This window comes from Trachymyrmex cornetzi, unplaced genomic scaffold, assembly GCF_001594075.2.
Source record: "Trachymyrmex cornetzi isolate Tcor2-1 unplaced genomic scaffold, Tcor1.1 scaffold99, whole genome shotgun sequence".
Taxonomy (NCBI): Eukaryota; Metazoa; Arthropoda; class Insecta; order Hymenoptera; family Formicidae; genus Trachymyrmex; species Trachymyrmex cornetzi.
In genome coordinates, this window is record NW_017300343.1 from 634,082 (window position 1) to 654,861 (window position 20,780).

A 20,780-nucleotide genomic window follows, 5' to 3' on the forward strand; every position below is an offset into this window, starting at 1 on the left:
TTTATAAAGGTTTGTCGCTGAGAGCGATTTAATTTTTAATCTCCGTGGAAACAAAACTACCCGTCATGTGTGTAGTTCTTCTCGTCCAATAAACATATCACGATAAATCTCTGTCCGTCTAGGCTGCGAAATCCCGTCACACAGGGGACCATTATCTGGCAGACGAAACGACGTTAATTATTTCTGCCAAAGGACATACGATAAATGCGTCGCGAATGGCGCTTTCGACACAGGCACCTTTGAGACATAATAATCGTATTAAATATAATTAGCTCATTTTCTTAAAAATACATAAATGATCAATTAAGTTGATATCATTAAAAAGAGAATAAAATTATTAGCACAAATCATATTTTCTATAAAAACATCAAACAAGATCGATTAACAGCATATGTGAATTATTCCTGTTGCGGCGAACTCGCAGAGAAATCATAAGAGACTCGTAGAGGAAAAAGAGTTAAGTTACAGTGGATTGTCTGCTTGAGTGGATACATAAGCCGAAATATAATACCTGAGATATCGAGTTCATTCTATAGTAGCGGAAAATCTGCTACAGAGTTTGGTGTGGATCAAATTTCACTGAAACCATTGAGATTTTACAATAGAGGAATGCAAGAAATATATGAATTTCTGGAAAAATAAATCGAAGAGAGATATTACGTTGCATTAATACACCTGCTTGCCGTCATTCTTTATACTTGGAAACGGAATAGCATTCAAGTGAAGAAACTATCACGATACTGCCTACACCGCCCATGTTATCCTTTTAAGTATCCCTTCAAGTTCTCCATATTTCTTAATGGTACGTCCTCGAAATGACATATTAGGGGATAACTGGATGAGGATCAAAAATATCAGCGGCGAGCATCTGTCGAAGTGAATTGGAGTGCTTCGATGTCGTCGATCTCTGGGGAGCATTAAGCATCTTACTCCTACCTTCATCCGTTCACGGCGTCATCGAATTCCAATTATGTCGCAGCATCGAAGAGGTTCCATACATGGCAGCAGTCCCGTTCCGGGTCATCCAAGCACGACCGTTTCTGCGTCCTCCATCTCCTCCTCCGCCGCTCACGAGGTACAAACGAGAGGGATACCTTTGCCCGGAATGGTACCATCGCGCTCGATCCACGCTAGTCCCATGCATGGGAATCCGATCCACGGGTTCGTCAACCCTCTTGGACCAGGCGGTCTCGTTCACCCTCCGCCTCCCACGCATGTGGTGGCTGCATCCGGAATTTCTCATCATTCGAACGTTCATCAAGGTATCGGAACTTCCGCTGTGAACGACGGTTATATAATATTCTAAAGACCATGGAGGCTGTTTTTAAACAATAGACACTTTATTGAGATGGATTATTGCCAATGGAATTTTACCATATGTATTGGAATTTTTATTCATCTATGACACCTAAACGAATTTAAAACAAAAATTTTTTTAATATATTTTTTTCTAATATTGTCTAATATAAAATACCTCGTTAACTATATAAAAATGAAACTATATGCCATTTAATTAATTAATATTTTAATCTTGAAACACATTCGCTATTCTTCTCTCTTTTGTAGTACTCTCTTTTGCAGTACTCTCTTTTTAATATCCACTATATACGTGGCTACTAAATATATTACAGTTAAAAAAAAAGATAGTTAAAACTTTATGTGATTATAAATGTCGCAGATTTTAATTCGAAGACGGATTACATCTAATCATAATCGTAAAAAATCGCATGTCAGAAGTTGGACGGTTATCAAGCGATGGCGTTCCATCAATTATACGTCATAAGCGCACAGTGAGAAGCTGGACGTTCATTGATCTCGCGAGGATCGGTAGAGCGTGTAATTGGGCCGCGTTGATAGATGAGCTATGACGTATTCGACGTGTTCGCGATTAAAAGATAGACGAACGCGTAATGTCCACTGGGTCCGAAATTGGAAACTTGTTCCAGGAAACGTTATTCTGAACGCGCCGCTTCCTTGTATTATCCTCATGATTTAGCTCGATCTGAAACGTCACGTGTAACCAACGAAGAGATGCGAGGTGTATACGTTGCATTTGTTTGCTCAAGCCTTGTTTTATTTAGACCGTCATAAAACTACTAGCCTATGCTTGCCTTGTCAATATATTCATCCATAGGCCTGCTTCCATTATAAACACCTCATTCGGTTCACTTTGCATTGATAGAGCATTAATCGTAATATTTTTAGGCAGAAGGAAGTTTCGTACATAAATATTTATATATTTAAATATTTTTTAATATTTGAATGAAGCACAGAAGTGATCTTTCCAAATTGCATTAGATTTATATTAAAAAATAATAATTATGTACGTATAATATCGCAATATTTAAAATATTACGATATTAAATATATCGAAAAGTTTTATGACGTAAAAATTTGTTTGTAAGGTTTTGACATGGTAGTTTCTACCTGTTGAGTATAATGCTTTTATTTTATGTATATTAGAAGTTGTTTCATCATATATAAATCTGAAAGATTAAAATATTCCTCCTGATATATTCAATGTTTTATCAAATATTGGAAACTAAATTAAAGGAATTTCATATCAGTGGCGGTATTTGTTCCTGTGTTTTTCGGCAATTTATTTACGCAGCCTCCAACGGTCTTATGTTAATTGTGTCGGGTATCTGGTACGATTTGTTACGCGGATATTCACTCGAAGGCACCGAGAAGATACTGCCACCGGGCTCTCCGTATTCATCACACGGTTCTCCGCTGAGGACACCGATGAGTTCTGGTCACGGTAGCCCCCAGGACTCACCACACGTGGCCAGACATCGTAGGGACTCCGAGCATTCGTCCGGCGCTATATCAAGACGTGGTTCGTTGGATGTGGTTTCTCCCTTGCCGGAAGGTCATCCTTTAGGCTCGCCAGACGGTCGCGGCCGTCGACGCTCTGACTACAGCCCTCATCAGGGTAGGTCCATACGCGATGTGACAGTTAAAGAATATAAGATTAAGAAGGCGAAGCTTAACCATATTGTTTGGACAGTGATGTATTGAAGCGTCAGAGTAAATTACGAGGAGAGTACTTTAAATTTATAAGGGTTTGATGTGTTTATTATGATGTATTTATTATGATGTAGTCTTAATAGATTTTTTAAGCGTTTTGAATAACATTAATTTGCTTTGATAGATTTGTTATTATTAATTCTACAATCAGTATTACAGATGCAATCAAAAGAAGAAAAAAATTTTTTTAAGATACAAATGATACAATCTTTTATTCTATTTGTAGGAATAATAAAATATATTATGTTATTTCTATAAATAAAAGAAAAAATTTTTTATAATTTTTTTATTATTCTAAATATATTATTATTATATTGTATAATTTAATATTTTATAATTTATGTATTGATAGAAATTATATGTATACACGCATAAATTAAAAATCTTATATTTTTTATTGTTTATAATTGAGGTTAATTGTCTCGTTATGTTAAAATTGATGAGGATTGTTAATCCAAGTTTCATCGATCATAATAATTAAATGCATCTTTTCCTTTACTTAAAATAGACAATTACAGGACAATTAATATTCAGTCGTATGTTCTCTGTTCTGATTGTGAGAGTGACTACGAGCGATTGATCTTACCGCAAGCGCGTCTGCACTAGGCAACCTTCATTTACGAATTTCCTAAACCCTTCAAAACCTCGTAGAACCCTATGCTGCCCTTTGATCCGACGAACCGTGGTTTACAACACACAACTCCGCCATGTATTACTCGAATATAACTGAGGGTTGTTACTGTCAAAGAGAATTGCAGACACATACGTTACGCCGTACTTTAAATAGTTTACAGCTTTATATGTATATTTATAATTTATTTTTCTCGGTTATGGTCTCAATGTTACATACATATATTGATAGAATTTAAAAACTGGAGACACAAATTTTTTTTATGATGTGATAGTTTTTTGTGACGCGCTTGATATTAATTACAGAAATTACACGGTTTCAAGCAACAAGATGAAATTGCCGAAATACCGAGGATACCATGAGATAATATTTCGTGCTTGTTATAATGAGAAAGTTCGTGTTATCTAAAGGGAATTCGTTTCATACAGTATAAACTAACTCAGACAATAAATTAAAAGTTATATAACAAAATATATTATAATTGATGTATTCGACATGCACGTATAATCGCTTTTAGAAGCAGATTGCTATTACATTATTACCGAGAAAATGCTATTATGTTATTATGAATTTTTCGGTTTTTAGCGATTTCGTTTTTTCTTTGAGATATTAAAAGCTTTTTATAAAGAATATTGAGCATTTGGTTGTCAGAATCAAAGTCTTTTTTAATAATAATTTTTCTGTCAAAAGAGTAATGGTTGTGAAAGGTAATTATATGAAAATATAATTTAATATTAATAAAATAAAATAAATAAATATAATAAAAAAACATGATTAAAAATTAATTAATCTTTTTTTTATTTAAAAAATATATATATACAAGATTGTTTTAATTAACTTTTTATATCCTCGATATTATTTGCTTTTTGCAAATCTTATTTTCTTAGAGTGTAATTTAACGTGATGAATATTTGCATTCAGATAGTCTGAAGGGAATGGCTTTCAGAATGAATGACGTTTTTGCATGTGTCCATTTCGCTCTTGGGATAGATATAACTACGACAACAGTTTACACCTGTAACTAAAAGGTTGAATGAGGTGCGCTAGAGTGGAGGGTAGTGCGTGTCGGTGCGTTGCACTGAGGGGCGCGAACGTCATAACTCGCAGTTACGGTTGCGTGTAGAACCGGCCGGGCCCGGCGTATGCTTTTGCTTTCTCAGTAGATTGAGTTTATCACTGTCAGATGTAATAACGAGAGGGCAAACAGCAAAGCAAAAAACATTTTGTGCTTCCGCATTGTACTTTACCCTCTTAATGCCATTCAAGCATCCTAGCTATTGTTATTATGTTTCATCATTTTATCATTACTGAGATAATGATAACCCAGATATCAAATGAGCATACTATCAGTTTAGATTATATTCTCACTCCCTCGTAAAATGTGCGATTGACGAGAGTCGTCAGGTATTAACGTCCATTCTTTTATAACTTTATCAATAGGTATTATAATTAATAAAGAGTGCCGAGATAATATATCAAAATTATAGTTTCATGATTCCATTCCTGTTATTCGGGAGGTCAATAAAAATATCGTACGATTATCATCCATCGAAAAATATCAACGCCAGATTTATCGACGTCGGTTTTCTTTTGGATTTCTCTGACCATATTCTTGGTATCTCGTATTTCGGTATGATCACGAATGTCTGTGTGCGAAAGCGGTTCATCGTAAATTCAGACATTCGGCCACGGGAATAGATCGTAATCTCACTAGCACACCTTTGAAAATTGGGACCTCGTTAGCAACGGATGGGGGGAAAAATCGCATGATTTTTTTTGGGAGGGACGAAAGGTTATTCACCGGTCACAACGGTCACCTCTTCGACAGATACGTGCAACCGCGTATACGAAAGCTACTTGCTATTTTCTTGTCACGTCCAAGCCGTCTGTCTAGAAGAAGAAAAGGGTGGAAAGTTCAAATAAATTACAGTAAAACCGATGGGATCTTCGACGCGGATGGCCGCGTCATCCGTAATATCAAATATGAAGCAATAATGTATAACGAGCAGATTATTATGGTAATAATGATTTATTAAGTATTTATTACATTATACGCTAAAGAAACTTTAAGCTCATAATAGTAATGTACATAAATCATATTAAAAGGAAGAAAGAAATTTATAATAAATAACATGTTTTACAAATATTTTTCACGATTAGCAAGTAATTTAATCTTTTTTCAACACCGTAAAATTTTCGGATAAAAAATTTATTTAACAGCACTTTTTCGAACAATGTGTCATACTTTACAGCGAAATTGGAACTTTGCTTGCATGAAATATATATATAATACATGTACAACCTCTCTCTGTAACATGATTTTATTTAATTTATACGTTTATGGTTTTAAAGCAAAAACGTTCACGAATTAATTTAATGAAATCGCAATAAATTTATGATCTGTTATATCTGTCATGCTTTGGTTTCACACATATAATTATATTATTGTATCCTTTTCAGTTAATTTCAGGATTAAACGTTGATTTCACTTTGGTAGTTTCCAATGTTAAGTCGCCTAACTTAAACGAGAGGGACAGGGTGGGATAGCGTGAGGGAAAGGAGCTACTTAACATCGCATCGATTTGCATAGAAAGTATCTGCTTTCCGTGCAAATGCAGTTTTAGAAGAACCATAAGGCTGAAGAGAGTCAATTAAAATGGTGATCTGATCTGCCATTTTACTTGTTTTTCACTCATTTGCCTCTTGTTTTCTATTCTGAATTGGCTACTTTCATTGCAAACATTATTTTCACTCTAAACAGGCAATAGAATTACTTGTTAATGTCCGTTTCTATGAATGAAGATTAATCTCAGTTCAGTTTACTTTTTATCTCTTTCTAGTTCTAACATAAGAATTAGGAAAAGATGAAGAATGAGTTGAATCGAAATTAAAATTACTCTACATTAGTAGAAACGGACACATAACTGTATTATTTTTATTTGTGGTTATATTTATTTTAATCTTTATTATATTGTAGGATATATTTACTTGGTATATTAAAATATAAAGTTTTTAGGCTCTTTAAAAAATTGATTAAGCATCGTAAAAGTCTTCTTTAGATGGTGCTTTTCATGAAATTATTTATGAATATAATATGTCGTTTTTTTTATATATTTTGTATTAGATTTGTCTTTTTTTTACTATTGTACTTCATATAAATATTGTACTTTATATAATACGTGCAAGTCGTATTCGCGACATATACATGGATTAACTTTAATTAAAATATATGTATAAGGCATATCTCTCTTTTTATTAATTTTATATTGTGGAAATGAAGACGATAGAGATGCTCTTTGATTTAGTTTTCTTGTCAACACAAGCAAGTGTAGGTTGCAAACGAAGGATGGAATATTTCATTCATTAAGCGAGGACAGTGAAAAAGAAAAGAATATACGGTGTCATACCAGCGTAGCATAGTAGAGAAATAATATTAGCTGCATTTTTATTTGCGAAACTTCATTCGCGACTTATCTATCTAGAATAGTAGTACAATACATATTTTTAGAGTCAAATTATAATTTCCGAATAAGAGACAAGCGATTCGATTACCGATATTTCTCGTGTAAAATGCATTACATTTTCAAAAATAACGTCGTAGAAATTAGTTCGAAATGTAAAAAAATCGCACGATGAATCTTTTGTGTCAGATTATGTGTGTGTACTACATTGATAAAATAGAAAACATGAAAAGTTTTGATTGCGAAAGAAAAAAATGTGCAATGATATTTTTTACATGGCGATTATTTCAAATGGATGACACATGGCAAAATAACATTCTATTTTATTTTAGCGTTCTGTTTAGTAATATTTGCGCGTTTTTTTTATCCAATAACATTCATGCGTTCTGAGTAAGGAATGGGTCTCATTAGGATGTTTGTTGGCTGGAATTGCATGCGACACATGCATGACGCATGCATCGTTGTCGCAGCCAATAAAGAAGACAAACTGCGCAATGTACAATCTCTGCATTGCAATAGATATCGAAGCGGCGAAGCCGCGGAACCGCTGCTCGACATGCGAAAATTATCTCCTAGTATGAGCACGCGATTGTGAAACATCGTTTTCCCTCTCGGTTACCCTTCACTAGCCATTTTTTCGTTTTTCGCTCTCCCACCTCTTCCTTTTAATTCTTTCTCTCGGTCTCCTTTTTCCCTTGCTTTTTGGCTGGCGGTTAACCATTCTCAATTCCGATGCTCGATACCCATATCGCCCATTCGCTTCGTCCTGTTTCACCCGCGATTAGAAAACGAACGGAAATTTGTAGGAGACGCCGTCGTGAATATCGTTTACGGTCAACGTACTTTATCAGAATTGAAAATCACGTGGATCTACGTATCTATATCGAGGGGATATATGAGCGGATTTAGTGGCGGATCGAGGCTGGAAAGAATACTGCTTTTCGACAATAACTGATTTTAAACTACTCTTTGCCCGTTCATATATTCCGGGTACAAATATATTCTACTGACTATGACATTCGTCACCTAATCAATACCAGTGATATTTCAGAGAATTTTTCAACAATCGCAATTTAAAGTTGAAACTAATTTTTTTATTGTTCATTGAAAGAAAAAGCACGTTAAGAATTTAATATTATATTTTACGTCGAATGTCTTTTTAATTAAGCGTGACAAATATTTATTTTGATGAAGCAAATAAAGTGTGTTTTCATTGATTTATATAAAATGTTATTCTCATTATACTGCTAGAGTGCAATTAATATAAATATACTCGATCGAATTCTAATTTGGCTTCATTTGGAATATTATTCGTCATTTCACCTTAATTGAAAATTCCGCTATTCTAGATGTAGACAGGGAAAATATCATATTTGTCGGCTGTCTAAGCCTTTAATTAAAAATTCTTTCGATTGGAGAGGTTGTTCCAAGGCTGAAGAGACCGTTATGTAATCGATAATTTCCATTTTATCTTAAATTGAATTTATGCACCTCTATTTTCAACGTAGATTAAATATGGGCAGATACGTCGCCCATCGCTTAATATCGCTTAAAATTAAGAAGTTTTTCGCACAGTCACGCGGCGAAACAAGATTCTTCATAAAGTCGGATGACGCGGCTTTAATTAGTTTTAAACTCTTTGCAACATCAACTGTTCGAACTTTCGCAGTTACAGAGTCGCGAAACAGTGCTCGCACTGCTGTTGGACAGCAGAGGAAAGGCAAGTTCAGACTGGAAGGGGTTATACAAGCACGTAATTAACCGTCGCTGCTAATGTTCGCTCTTGTTTCTAACAATGTCGTTGCTAGCCTGTTTTTTTGATAACTTTGGGAAAGAGAGTCGTAAGTCGATGGATGATTATTAGTCCTCGAACTTGGAAACTCGTATATTTGAACTTCTGCAAGAAAAAATAAACGTTGGTCTCCTTTGATCTTAATTCCGAGGCTGCGCGGTATTACTGAGCTTTGCACACAATGTCGCAATTATATATATTCCAATCCTACTTCGGACTTTGTCCCAGGATATTCGTATAGAGGACTATGAGAGTTGATTTGCCTCTCCCCTCGTGCTCCTTCCACGACTTAATCGCATTAAAACCAACTGAAAGTTCCCAGGGTTATGCGCCAACCAGTGCAATGGTGTAGGTCGCCCCTGATTTTCCATGAAATCCGTTGACATCCTGTTCCAGCGAATCCTCCTGGATGCAGTTGAACTCGACAGCGAGATCGATTTAATACCATTCCGACACTGTTATGCTGTTCAATAACTCTTTACATAAGGCATTATGTATGTTGGGAACAAACGGATGCCGATACTAAGTGTACGATGATGCATGGATGTATGATATACAGTTGACACTTTATCGATGAAGTTCATATACGCTTTGCATATGAACGGAAGTTTGAATGAAAGTTCTTTACAACGCTGCACCGACATGGCTTTTTGAAAAATATAATAATAATCCCTAGTTGTAAGACTGCAACGAAGAAAGTTTGTGATTTGATACGAAGTATATAAATGATGCATTTCCATCTATTCATTCTTGCGTAATATCAAAGAAATAACGAGATCTAGTAAATTTGTGGTATAATAAGAATAATAAAGTAATGGAACGATTCGAGCATGCGAAGATTGGAAAGCTTTATAATAAGCAAAGTACAAACAAAGTAATATGATTTTTGTTTCCTTTCATATTTATATGTGTGTGTATATTCTATTTCGATTTATGCGGTTGTTTCAAAATAACAAGAAGTATTTTGATAGCATTAGTTCAAATAAAACATGTTATTTTAAAGAGGATTTTCTCGTGAGAAATTCAGTAATATGATACTTTATTAAATTTTTATTTTAAATTAATTCTGTGTGTGACAGAATATACAATATTTTCAATTTTTTAAATAATGTGTACGTTAAACATAAATTTAATGTTTTTCTTAATTCAAAAAATCACGCTTGACTAAAAACTACTTTATAAAAAGATATGAGAATAAGTTTATATATATATTTGGAGCGTTTTCTAAACACGTACTTATTTAAAAAGAATTTACAGACCCAGCTATTAATCTACAATATAGCTCGTAATAATTTTACTGAAATAAGCAATTTCTCTCTCTCTCTCTCTCTCTCTCTCTCTCTCTCTTTCTGTTAATTACGCTCTTTCAAGAGCAAAATGTGTACTATAGTTTGCCATCGTTATCCCGTTCTAATTCATGGACGGTAATAGCGCACAATTTGCAAACAATTTGCAGGAATTACATGGCAATTCCGACGCGTGGCGCGGCACCGCACCGGTGCCGTATCGATCAATCATCTCCGAAAAAAATAAGCGCGTCGTGTGGTACGGATTTTCACGTTACCGAAACGTTATGGAAAAAAAAGTGATTTACTATTATTAAAGAATAACTGAGCGTCTTATTAGAGGTGTAATAAAAGGGTTAGTAATGTATGGATATATAGCGTGTGTAACGCTAAAATTTATGCTCGAGTTAATTGAATGCGGCAAGTAAAAAGATTGAAATATAGTTGCAATGGTTTAGGCAGGTTCAATGAGTTATGTTCAGTTATATTATAGCGGTAAGGAGGAAGCTTTTTTGCGGAAGACAGCCTGTTACGAAAAAGCTGGTCCCGGTATCCGGGAAAATAATTTAACCGTAGAAAACTGTCGCTGTGTTAGTAACGGATGCGTTCTCGTCTCTCACATGAAGAATTAAACTGCTGTGCATTTCCGCGCATTGCACAGGAGTCTGAAGTTTTCATCGCTGTAACATTTGCGTGTATTGTTTTTTATAAGCGATTCTTGTTCCGGCTTTATATATTCTTCTTGTATATACAACAACCGCTATGTACTCACCGCCCAATGAGTCTGCACTCGTAGTGCATTAGCAGTAATAAGTTACGTATGAAATGCGTCGGTATACGTGTATAATGAAATTTCGCGCGGAATATTGCAAAAGTTTTTGGTGTCTAGGGTTGGACAGTCACATGAATACACACGGCTAACTTCTATTCCGTCGAGACGTCGCATTATTATACACCATTTATTTTCCAAAGTCGCTGCTCTCCCATTATTGCGTTTCACGCGGAGAAAAAAGAAAGCAAAAATCATACATGGCAGAGAGTATAGAGTTTTAATGGTAAGCGCTCGAAAGTTTCGCAAGTAGGGTGAACTTTCTGGTAATAACGTGATAAGTGAGATGGGATAGGAATTTAAAGCTGATGTTGAAATATACATATGCATATAAAGTATCGAATACAGCCTGAATGTATCTTGTATAAAGAGATATTACACCGAGAGAACAAAATGGTTGTAATTACCATAATTTAACTATAATTATATAGTAATTTTTTGGGACAGCTATATGTTTATAGTTGTTTTGATCATGCGAATATAATTAATTGTTGAAACGATGTTTGTTATTAATATGATTTAGTTCTCGATTATATTGTTTCCTTTTATTTATGTTGTTTTTTTGGTTCATAGCCTTTCTCTTAACACATATTTTTAATTTATATTAATTGAGCCATATTACATGATGTATTATAATTAATTGTACTACTAATAATAACTCACATATACTGCTTGAAAATCTTCATTCATACTCTCTAAATCTGAATCAGTGGATAATCACTGATATCAGTACCAAGTATGCCACTATTCACTAATCATCCAGTGACGTATTTGGCACTGGATAATCAGTGAAGTTCAATTAAAAAAGAAAGAAGGTTTGAGTATTATATATTCTAATATTGATATTTATATGTTAATTTCAATCTTCTAATACTACAATATATTCATTGAATTTATGCACTAAAATAAGATTAATTAGATCATATAATAAAGGTTAGCTAGGTTAGGAATTTCACATTTCACTCATTGATTATCAATGGCATACTTGGCACTGATATCAGTGATTATCCACTGGTTCAGATTTAGAGAGTAATCATAATATCAAACACTTTTCTTTCAGTGATCAATATTTAAAGAAATATTATTAAGAGAGAAGCGAAAGAACTTTCTGTACCATAATCGGTTTCCATCAAGAGAAAGAGGAAGGCACATGTCCACAATACTGCGCATCTGAATTTTCTACTTACGCGGTGGAGTTATTATTTGTCTCTTGAGATGCGCCGTATAGAAATAAGAATATGTACTTCGTGAACAACGCCGCTACGAAGGAAATCTTACGGAAATGCATCGCTTTGTAGTTCCTTTCGCGCGTGGGATATTTTCCTTGCCATTCCCGTTTTGTTTCTCACGAACGAGAGTTGAAATACACTCTCGCAGCGATCGTCTTGCTGAAATCATTTATGGCGTACGAAGACGATGTCTCTTTTCGCGTAAAGGCAATTCTTTATTGACGCGAATTTCTTACGAGAAGATAGAAGCGGGTTATGCGTATCACATCGTGCCTCGGTCGATTTTCCTCGCGTACAATACGAATATTGTTCTCGTGTTATTCCCTCGGGGTGTAAAGTGAAGCGCGTGTAGTTTTGCCGAATACATGGAGTTACAAAGCGGTCTGCGAGCGAAATAAGGACTCTTGCAGTAAGGACTCGAAAACGCAACCGCTTGGTACCCGTCTCACGTATCCGCATCGCCGCGCCGTGCGTCTCACAATTTCTCATTCCGAGGCTGCGATTTTCCGCACCTTCCACACTCTCGACTTTTTCCCCGTTTTCAGCTTTTCTCCATGCTTCCCCCTTCTGTCTCGTAACGGGACGCAGTTAGATGGAGGAAAGAAACTATGTCTACAAAACCGGTAATGGAAGAGGGGTTCATGCGCGGTCGAAAGCGACGACGACGACGACTTTGGAGCCGATGAGTCCGAAGTTTATCGGAAATTCCATTTCGGTCGTGTAAAGTTTCCTACCTCCGGCGTTTTATGCGCCGTCTGGTTTCCCGCTTTTCCTTGTCTTCCTTTATTCGCCTTCATCTTTTCCGGTTATATTATTCTTCGTTTTCTCTCTTTGCGCCTTCATTAGTCTTATCGCATATTGTAAAACTGTCCGTTGTATAACTGATGCGATTAACATGCCTTTGTGTAAAATATGTTATAATAAAAGACATCTCTAAATAATATAAAAAAATGACCTAACATACGAAACGGCTATTGAGAAATTTTTTACATACTTTATATATTATTTTTTTTTCGTTTTTTTTTTGTTTACGTAAATTGTTTATGTAAATTGTAATAATTTGCGCGCGAGGAAAGGATTTGAGTAAAATCACTACCAATGCATATTGGACAACATATATATTAATTGGGAGTAGATAATTATATGCGGTTTATAATCCCTTTGTAATGCTTTGTGATTAAGGTTAATATTACCACGATTGAAATTTAATAATAAATTATTTAGTGTTATGTTGTATTGGATTTTAGTTATATTCCAGTAATTGTCACATTTTGTGTACGATATCCTTTATAAATATTTATCTTTTACAAACGTTTATTACATTGACAATTAGTTTTTTCTTTTATATAGAATTTTTACTTTTCAAATTTTCATGAAAAATTATTTTTATAATTAAAAGTTTTTATATTTTTGACACGTTGTTATTAAAACATAATATTCTCTTGCAGAAACTTGTAGAAGAATATCTTTAGTAGGACATAATATATGCAAGACTTTGCTTGATCATTACCGCAAAATCTCTCTCAAGAGTTTAGTTAGAACTTTCCCTACGGCAAGAAGTAAACCGAAAAAAATTTACCAGAGCACGTTTGAATTTTAACGGTAAAAGTTTAGTCTTTTTTTATCTTTTAAAAATAAGATTGCAAAGAGAGCTTTCAGTGACTTATAATTTTTATTTAACTTTTATTAAAGAAAGCAGGAAGAATTTTTATATAGTTGAGGTTTTATTTGATGTTTGCAAAAAATATTTTTAATTGGCATATCAATATCTATACACTAAAAAAATTTTTTTGCTAAAGTATGTAAAAATTTTGTTAGATATATAATAGATGAAAATAATTTTGTTAAATCATTATAGTAATTATGTAAAACGTTTAAGCTAATTACTTGAGTGTCAAAACTTTGCGGTATTGCTTATTATGTTGGATCATCCTACATAATTAATTTAATAGTTCAATAAAATTATTTTTAGATCTGTATTTAGTTAAATTTTAGATAATCTGATTGTTTTTTTCATGTATAATTAACCCTTATTGTACCCTGTACAATTTGGTGCCTCATCCATATCATCAAGGGTCACTAGAATCTCTTCGTTTTTTTCATCTCTCCAAAATAATTTAAAAAATCTCTAAAAATTCACCAATATACTTTCAACTTTCTAGAATAAATATTGACTCTTTATTTTGGAAAATAATAAAATGTAGTATAATTTATATAATTACCGAAAGACTCAAAGAAACTTGCACGAACAGGAATCGCTCGGTCACTAGTTACCCATATTGGTACGGTAAGGGTTAAGTTCTATGTAGTAGTTTTTTTTTAGATTTGTCAGTTTTTCTTATATTTTTTATATAATCTCTAACAATAAGTCTAACACTAACACTAATAAAAATATTAGTAAATAGATGTTTCTACAATTGTATGTTCGTGATAAAAATTACGGATGATTTTTGTTTCCGTGAACTTAAAAAAGAATTGAACGCGAGCCAGCTTATTAAATTTAGGTACGGATTAAATTAACTCGCTGTCGGGGAGCTCGCTACCTTTCGTTAGTTGAACAACTCTATCTTTATTTGTTTTGAGATCGAGATACCGCGTCGCTTCGAACTACCGTGCGGAACAACAATGAACAAAGCGTATAACTTTCAGATAACTTTGTCGGCCTGCGTTCGAACGTAATCCACTTGCGAGGCTCCGTAGAAATCTTAGGAGAAGTCAAGTTAACGAAGTTTACAGGGAGTTGAGCGTTATTTGGCACGGCATCTACTGTCGCAGTTATCCGCGTTTCGATTTGTCCGTAATGTTTGCACCTTCGATGTGCTGACGTTGTCAGTGGATTAAAATGGTCCTTCATGGCAAACGCGAATTAATTACATAATAATCTTATGTTGATGTTTAATATATAATTTTCTTTATTATAAATAGCTCGTAACGTGGCAATTATTATGAATATTACGAATACGCATTTGTATTGAAGACTTGCTAAATGGAAAAAAAAACGTCAAATAATTTTACTTAGAATCTACTTTATTATACTTAAGAGCATTGTTTTCTTCTCTTACTATAACAGATATAAACTAAAAACTTGCATAATAGACATATACTGTGTGTATCTGAAATAACGCCCACTAATCATACAGAGCTATTCCTAATAAAAATCCTGAGTCGAAAAATCCTGTACCATTTTGCAATTTTTGTAATAGTTAACGAAATATTAATTTCGAAAGATTGCCGAATAAACAAATAAAATTGGTGTATAAGACAATTTTAAGATATCTTTCCGTGTTCTTTGTGAAATATATTTTGAAGATGTTTTTTAAAGAACTTTTAAGATGTCTTAAAGTTGTGTAAATACGTTAATTTTAGACATTTTGCTCATTAGGTAACTAAAAAATAATATTGCGAAAATTGCAAAATGGTAGAGGACTTTTCGACTCAATTTTTTATTAGGAATAGCACTATATGATTAGTGAGCGTTTTTTCAGATACACCTTGTATACATAAATTAACAAAAATAAATGCATTAATTTTTTTACATTTTTGATAAAGATAAGTTGGTATCTTTTTATTATCTTTTTATAATTACATTATATAATTATTTTTATAGCTTAATTTAATGATTAGCATTTAATAATATTTCTTTATTAAGTTATTTTATTGTATTTTAAGAATACTGTGATTAGATTTATATAATAATGATCCATAAATATCGTCGAAAGGAATGAGAGAAAATTACGAGAGAGAAAAATAATCTGTTCGTCTAAATTTTCTAAGTTTTGTTTCTGCTACTTTTACCGAGGAACGTTCCGCAATATCGATCCAGTTTCTAATTAGCATCTAACAAGCGAAATACGTTTTTATCGAACAAGCTAACGAATGAATAAGGAATATTAAAATATATGGATTTTCCATTAGAACACTGTTTTATTAGATAATAGGAACAACAAAGTAATTTTTTTTATTTTTACGTCAGAATTAACCTTTGAAAGGTGCTCGCGTGTTATTTATGAACTTGAGATAAAAGGCAATTTTTAGAACTTTACAGTTTATTAATGAACTAGTTGTGAAAGAGAGAGAAAGGAGAAACTTCGTGAGCCATCAGAATTTTGCTTAGTCTTCCACTGATACCGTGAATCTCGATAGTCTCGTAGACAATGCGTTCTTGGCAACTTTGTGACTCCCCAGTGAATATGCGCTCGTCAGTTTTGCATGTATATGACTATCTGCATAATCTATACTAGCTAGCGCAACATGTACATGTATGTTTGCTATGGCGGAGGTCGTTGGCAGACTCAGGTGTGCCGATAACTCATTTCAGGAAGAGGGGTGGGCGTCTTGATACTGTATATATTTTTCTTCCAATAACTCCCACAGTTCTATCTATGCGAAGGTCGTCGTTCGCGTTTCGCATTACGGTTATTCTAAAAGATTTATTTATGAGAACATTAAATCGCAGTTATTGAATTCTGAGCTTCGAAATGAAAATACTGTTTGATATTTTGGCGCGATGATTTATCATAAACGCGTTTAATAATGTCATAGATTTATAGTATTTTAGTCTAGATGAAAAATTAAAGATAATAAAAAATTAAAAAAGTGCATACGCGTCTATTGCATTAAAAGCTTAACAAATTTTGTTATGAAAACATGTTCGATCAACGTAATTTTGCAGTAAATATTTTTTTACTTTAACGTGATTTTCTTTACTTCTGGAAAATCTGTTTAACCAGGAACACATTAGCCTTTTTTAGGTTTTAGTATATGTGACAACGTGTTACATCTTTTTTACTTTCTTTCTAATAGAAGTTTACCTAAATGTATTTTTTCTATTATAAACGATCAACATGAATTTTTAGTTATACAGATATGATTTAAACAAACTTTTAATTATATGTAATTGTTAAATTTTTGAATAAATTTATAATAATATTAAAGCTTTTCTGTTACTAAATTAGTTATTGGCTAACATTGATGTTAAATATTAGAATATTAAAAATTATTTTTAAATGATTTGGAATATTAACGTGAAGTAAGTAGAATGCCATAATAATTTATTATAGAGAGTTACTTTTAATATTTCGCTATTATTAGTTTTAATATTTTTGTTATTGACTGATTAAATAACAGATTAATGTAATCGAGATTGAGAGAGAATTAATTTAAAAACTGCACTGATATATATTCAATGGATTGTAATTATGGATGGAATTAGATAGAATTATTGGATCAAGCATCAACACACACCTTGAAATCTTTCTTGATTAATCTCAGTACTTACAATTTACGTGCAGACGGAAAAATATACGTTGCCGGATATAATAAGGGCGGCTACGAAGTGCAGGTCGAAGTGCATAGTGGTCGATGAGAGTGAATTGCTCTCATAATAAGTCGTTGAAAGTCATTGAAGTAACGCCCCTCTCCGTCTTTCACACGACGTTTTTTAGCGAACGGGGTGACAAACCTAAGTCTTTTGAAAGTCGATGTATGTGTGCACATTTAAAATCCCTCTTTTAACCCCTTGTTCGTCCCACTTCCTCCAAGTTATGTGTGATGCTTATTTTTATCTAGATTAATGGAATCTTACTTGGTTTATAAGTATGTCGCGTGTCGTTTAATATATTTGAATAATAGATGAAACGCGGCGTGTTAAACGGAACAGTTAGAACTTTGGGAATAGTGGAAACTATTAATACAGTAAACACATGAATATGTAAGATCTGCGATCCTTTACGATGCAAATTGTTCTCACGGCTTCACCGTGAGCAAATTCACCGTAATTTGTTACAGTTCTATCACTTGCAAGGGAAAGGAAAACGTCTTTTTATTTTAACATTTGCTCGGAATAATATATCGTATAAAATATTAAGCGAATAATCTTAAAAAAAATTTTTTATAAAGTGTAAATTTTTTAATCTTTTAAATTTAATGATTTTTATCTTTATCTTCTTTTTGGATAATCGTCTAAATATCGAGCACATTATGTTAGATAATGTTATGAATGTTATAGATAATTGATTTTAAAGTAATATTTAATAATTAAGTTAATATGTAATAATTACAGTTTTTGTCATTAGTATAAATTTTATTATTTTATTATACTGGATTAATTATTGTTATAAATTTTGAAGAACAAATTCAACGATTTATCAAAGGGGTAATTAGTAAAACTTTTAGGATTTCAGAAATATATAAAAATCGTATTTTATTTTAAAATTGATGATTTGTTGCAAGATTCGTATTTAACATGATATTTTTCATTTACCATGTTAAAAATCTATACGACGCTAAATGATTTCGTTATTAAAGGAATACTTTTATACATATTAAAATCCTTTGAAATATTTCCTTCAACGCGCAATTTGATATTTGAAATAAATATTTTAATTGAAAATATTTATTGTACAAACGCAATGTTTTTATCAAAATTAGGATTACTTTTTATATCAACAATTGCGCTATTTATCTTGTTTATTTATCTCTGTTTCTAATTTCTTTTTATTAAAACAATATCCATATTAATATCCATAATATGTGCTTTGGAAATGCATTAACAGAATCATTATGGGTTTCTTTCATAAAGGAGTATATTTCTATCAGAACTGTTGTTATTTTAGTTTCCGTGCTGTTTGGCGACATGCGCTCACGAAACATCGTACATATAAGGTGCATTCTTAAAGGTACACGAACATGATGTTCACGCGTGAAAATTTTGTTGTTGCGGATATTGAATCGTTGCCATTGTTTTTCATCTGCTTTATCCAGCTGTGTTCTCTAACTTGCCATTACAGTTTGGATTGTTTCCAACTGATACCTCGCGTACGGCGAATTTCTACGTAGCTTTTTTGTTTTCAAGGGACGTTTTACGGAAAGGTTGAGAAGAAGAATATAATAGGATAATATTTAAAGTGACATGAAAAGAAAATATTTGAGTGCTACCATTTGTGATATTTCTCACTTAACATTTCATATAATTTTTGAGTGAGGTGTTGACTTAGTTCATATATGTAACGTGTTAGGGAAGAAGTATCACGTATATGTCGTATATGAATAATAGCACTAATATTTTATTATGTTAATGCCTTCCACCGCTTAGCCATTCGATGCACTTTGGTAACTCGATGCTTTTAAGGTGCAAAAATATCTCCGTAGATTAAAATAATTTGCAAATTTTATTTTTGTCTGTTAGAAGCAGTTTAAAAAACTTAAACATACAATATGCTTTTAAAAATATTAATTTTAATTTATTCGTGTCGGTTAAGTATATGCTCTCTTTTTTATACAAAAAAATGGTGTATATGGCAGAATTTTTATTTCAAAATTGGAATCAGCACTATGAAATCTTTTAAATATTATACATATTTCTAGCACACACAATTAAAAAAAATTTTTGTAACACACAGTGTGATTAATCTATAAACTAAGAATTAAATAATATGATACGAATTTGGATCGATGAGAATAAATCTAATTAAATAAGAGAATTCCTATATTTGGAGAATCCTATATTCCTATATTTAAAGCGAATTTTAGTGCTTAAATATTTCTGTGTGAATTTATATACATATCTTATTCTGCGATATTGCTTAAAGTTGCTCGCGCGATTTCGGTGTCACAAATACTCGCTATTTCGTTTTCATGCAATTAAGAAAGCAATAGTTACATGTAATGCAATAACATACATTCACCACATCGCTTGCCTTAATGTTGTAGTTACCAAGTTGAGGGAGCATTGGGATGAGACGAATTCGAAAGTCATGCAAAGGAAGACGCAATTGGACATGATGCTGGGAGACAGTCAACGATATGAGGCGAAGAGAAACGAGGTAGAAGTCTGGCTAGCACGAATGGAAACTAGACTTGAGAGAATGCGAGCTGTGGGACATACCGCTGACGTACTCGAGGCGCAGCTCAGGGAACAAAAGGTACATCGAACTCTCTTTCCGTATTTTCGCAAGTAACCGTTGTTAGCTCTTCGAGTCGGTGAGTTTTTAGAGTCATCCGTAAGAAGTGTTTTTAACGAAAGAGTAAAAAAGGCAAAAAGAAGGATCGTGCGATAATACCTCTGTCTATTTGGCTTGTCTTCAATATCGAAAATATTGAATGATCTTTGAACGCAAAGTATTTAACGGAGATTGAGGAATTGATGTAATCTAGATTAATAGAAATGATTGAAGTGCCGATAGATACTGAGTATTTGATTGAATTGTAGCGAAATACCGTTGCATTGGAATGGCATAAGGTAATCCATTTATGTTTTGAACAATATTAATTATAAACAATTTCCTTCGCTTAATCGTGTTATAGTATAAATAAAAATTGCAATTTGATTTTTATGAAGATATTCTATCTTTACGCGACATAGCTTATTTTTATGGCAAGACGTTTCGACAGCGCATTTTTCATTTTGTATATACCAGAAATATACTGATATTGAACGAGATATATTTGCTGACCAATACCATTGTACGATATTAGAAAATCTTGTGAACTAAATCCTTCTTCGGACGGATTAACATTCGACG

General features: G+C 33.1%; 1 protein-coding gene across 9 annotated transcripts in view; it reads left to right on the forward strand.

The window, feature by feature from the left end:
• The window catches only part of LOC108770136 (dystrophin, isoforms A/C/F/G/H), a 475,481-nt gene that overhangs the window by 166,092 nt on the left and 288,609 nt on the right, over nt 1-20,780 (forward strand). For all 9 annotated transcript variants that reach the window (XM_018521482.1, XM_018521491.1, XM_018521492.1 and 6 more), the window contains one exon: nt 19,969-20,180. In XM_018521482.1, the coding sequence (XP_018376984.1) occupies nt 19,969-20,180 (212 nt within the window). The remainder of the gene's footprint in view (nt 1-19,968; nt 20,181-20,780) is intronic.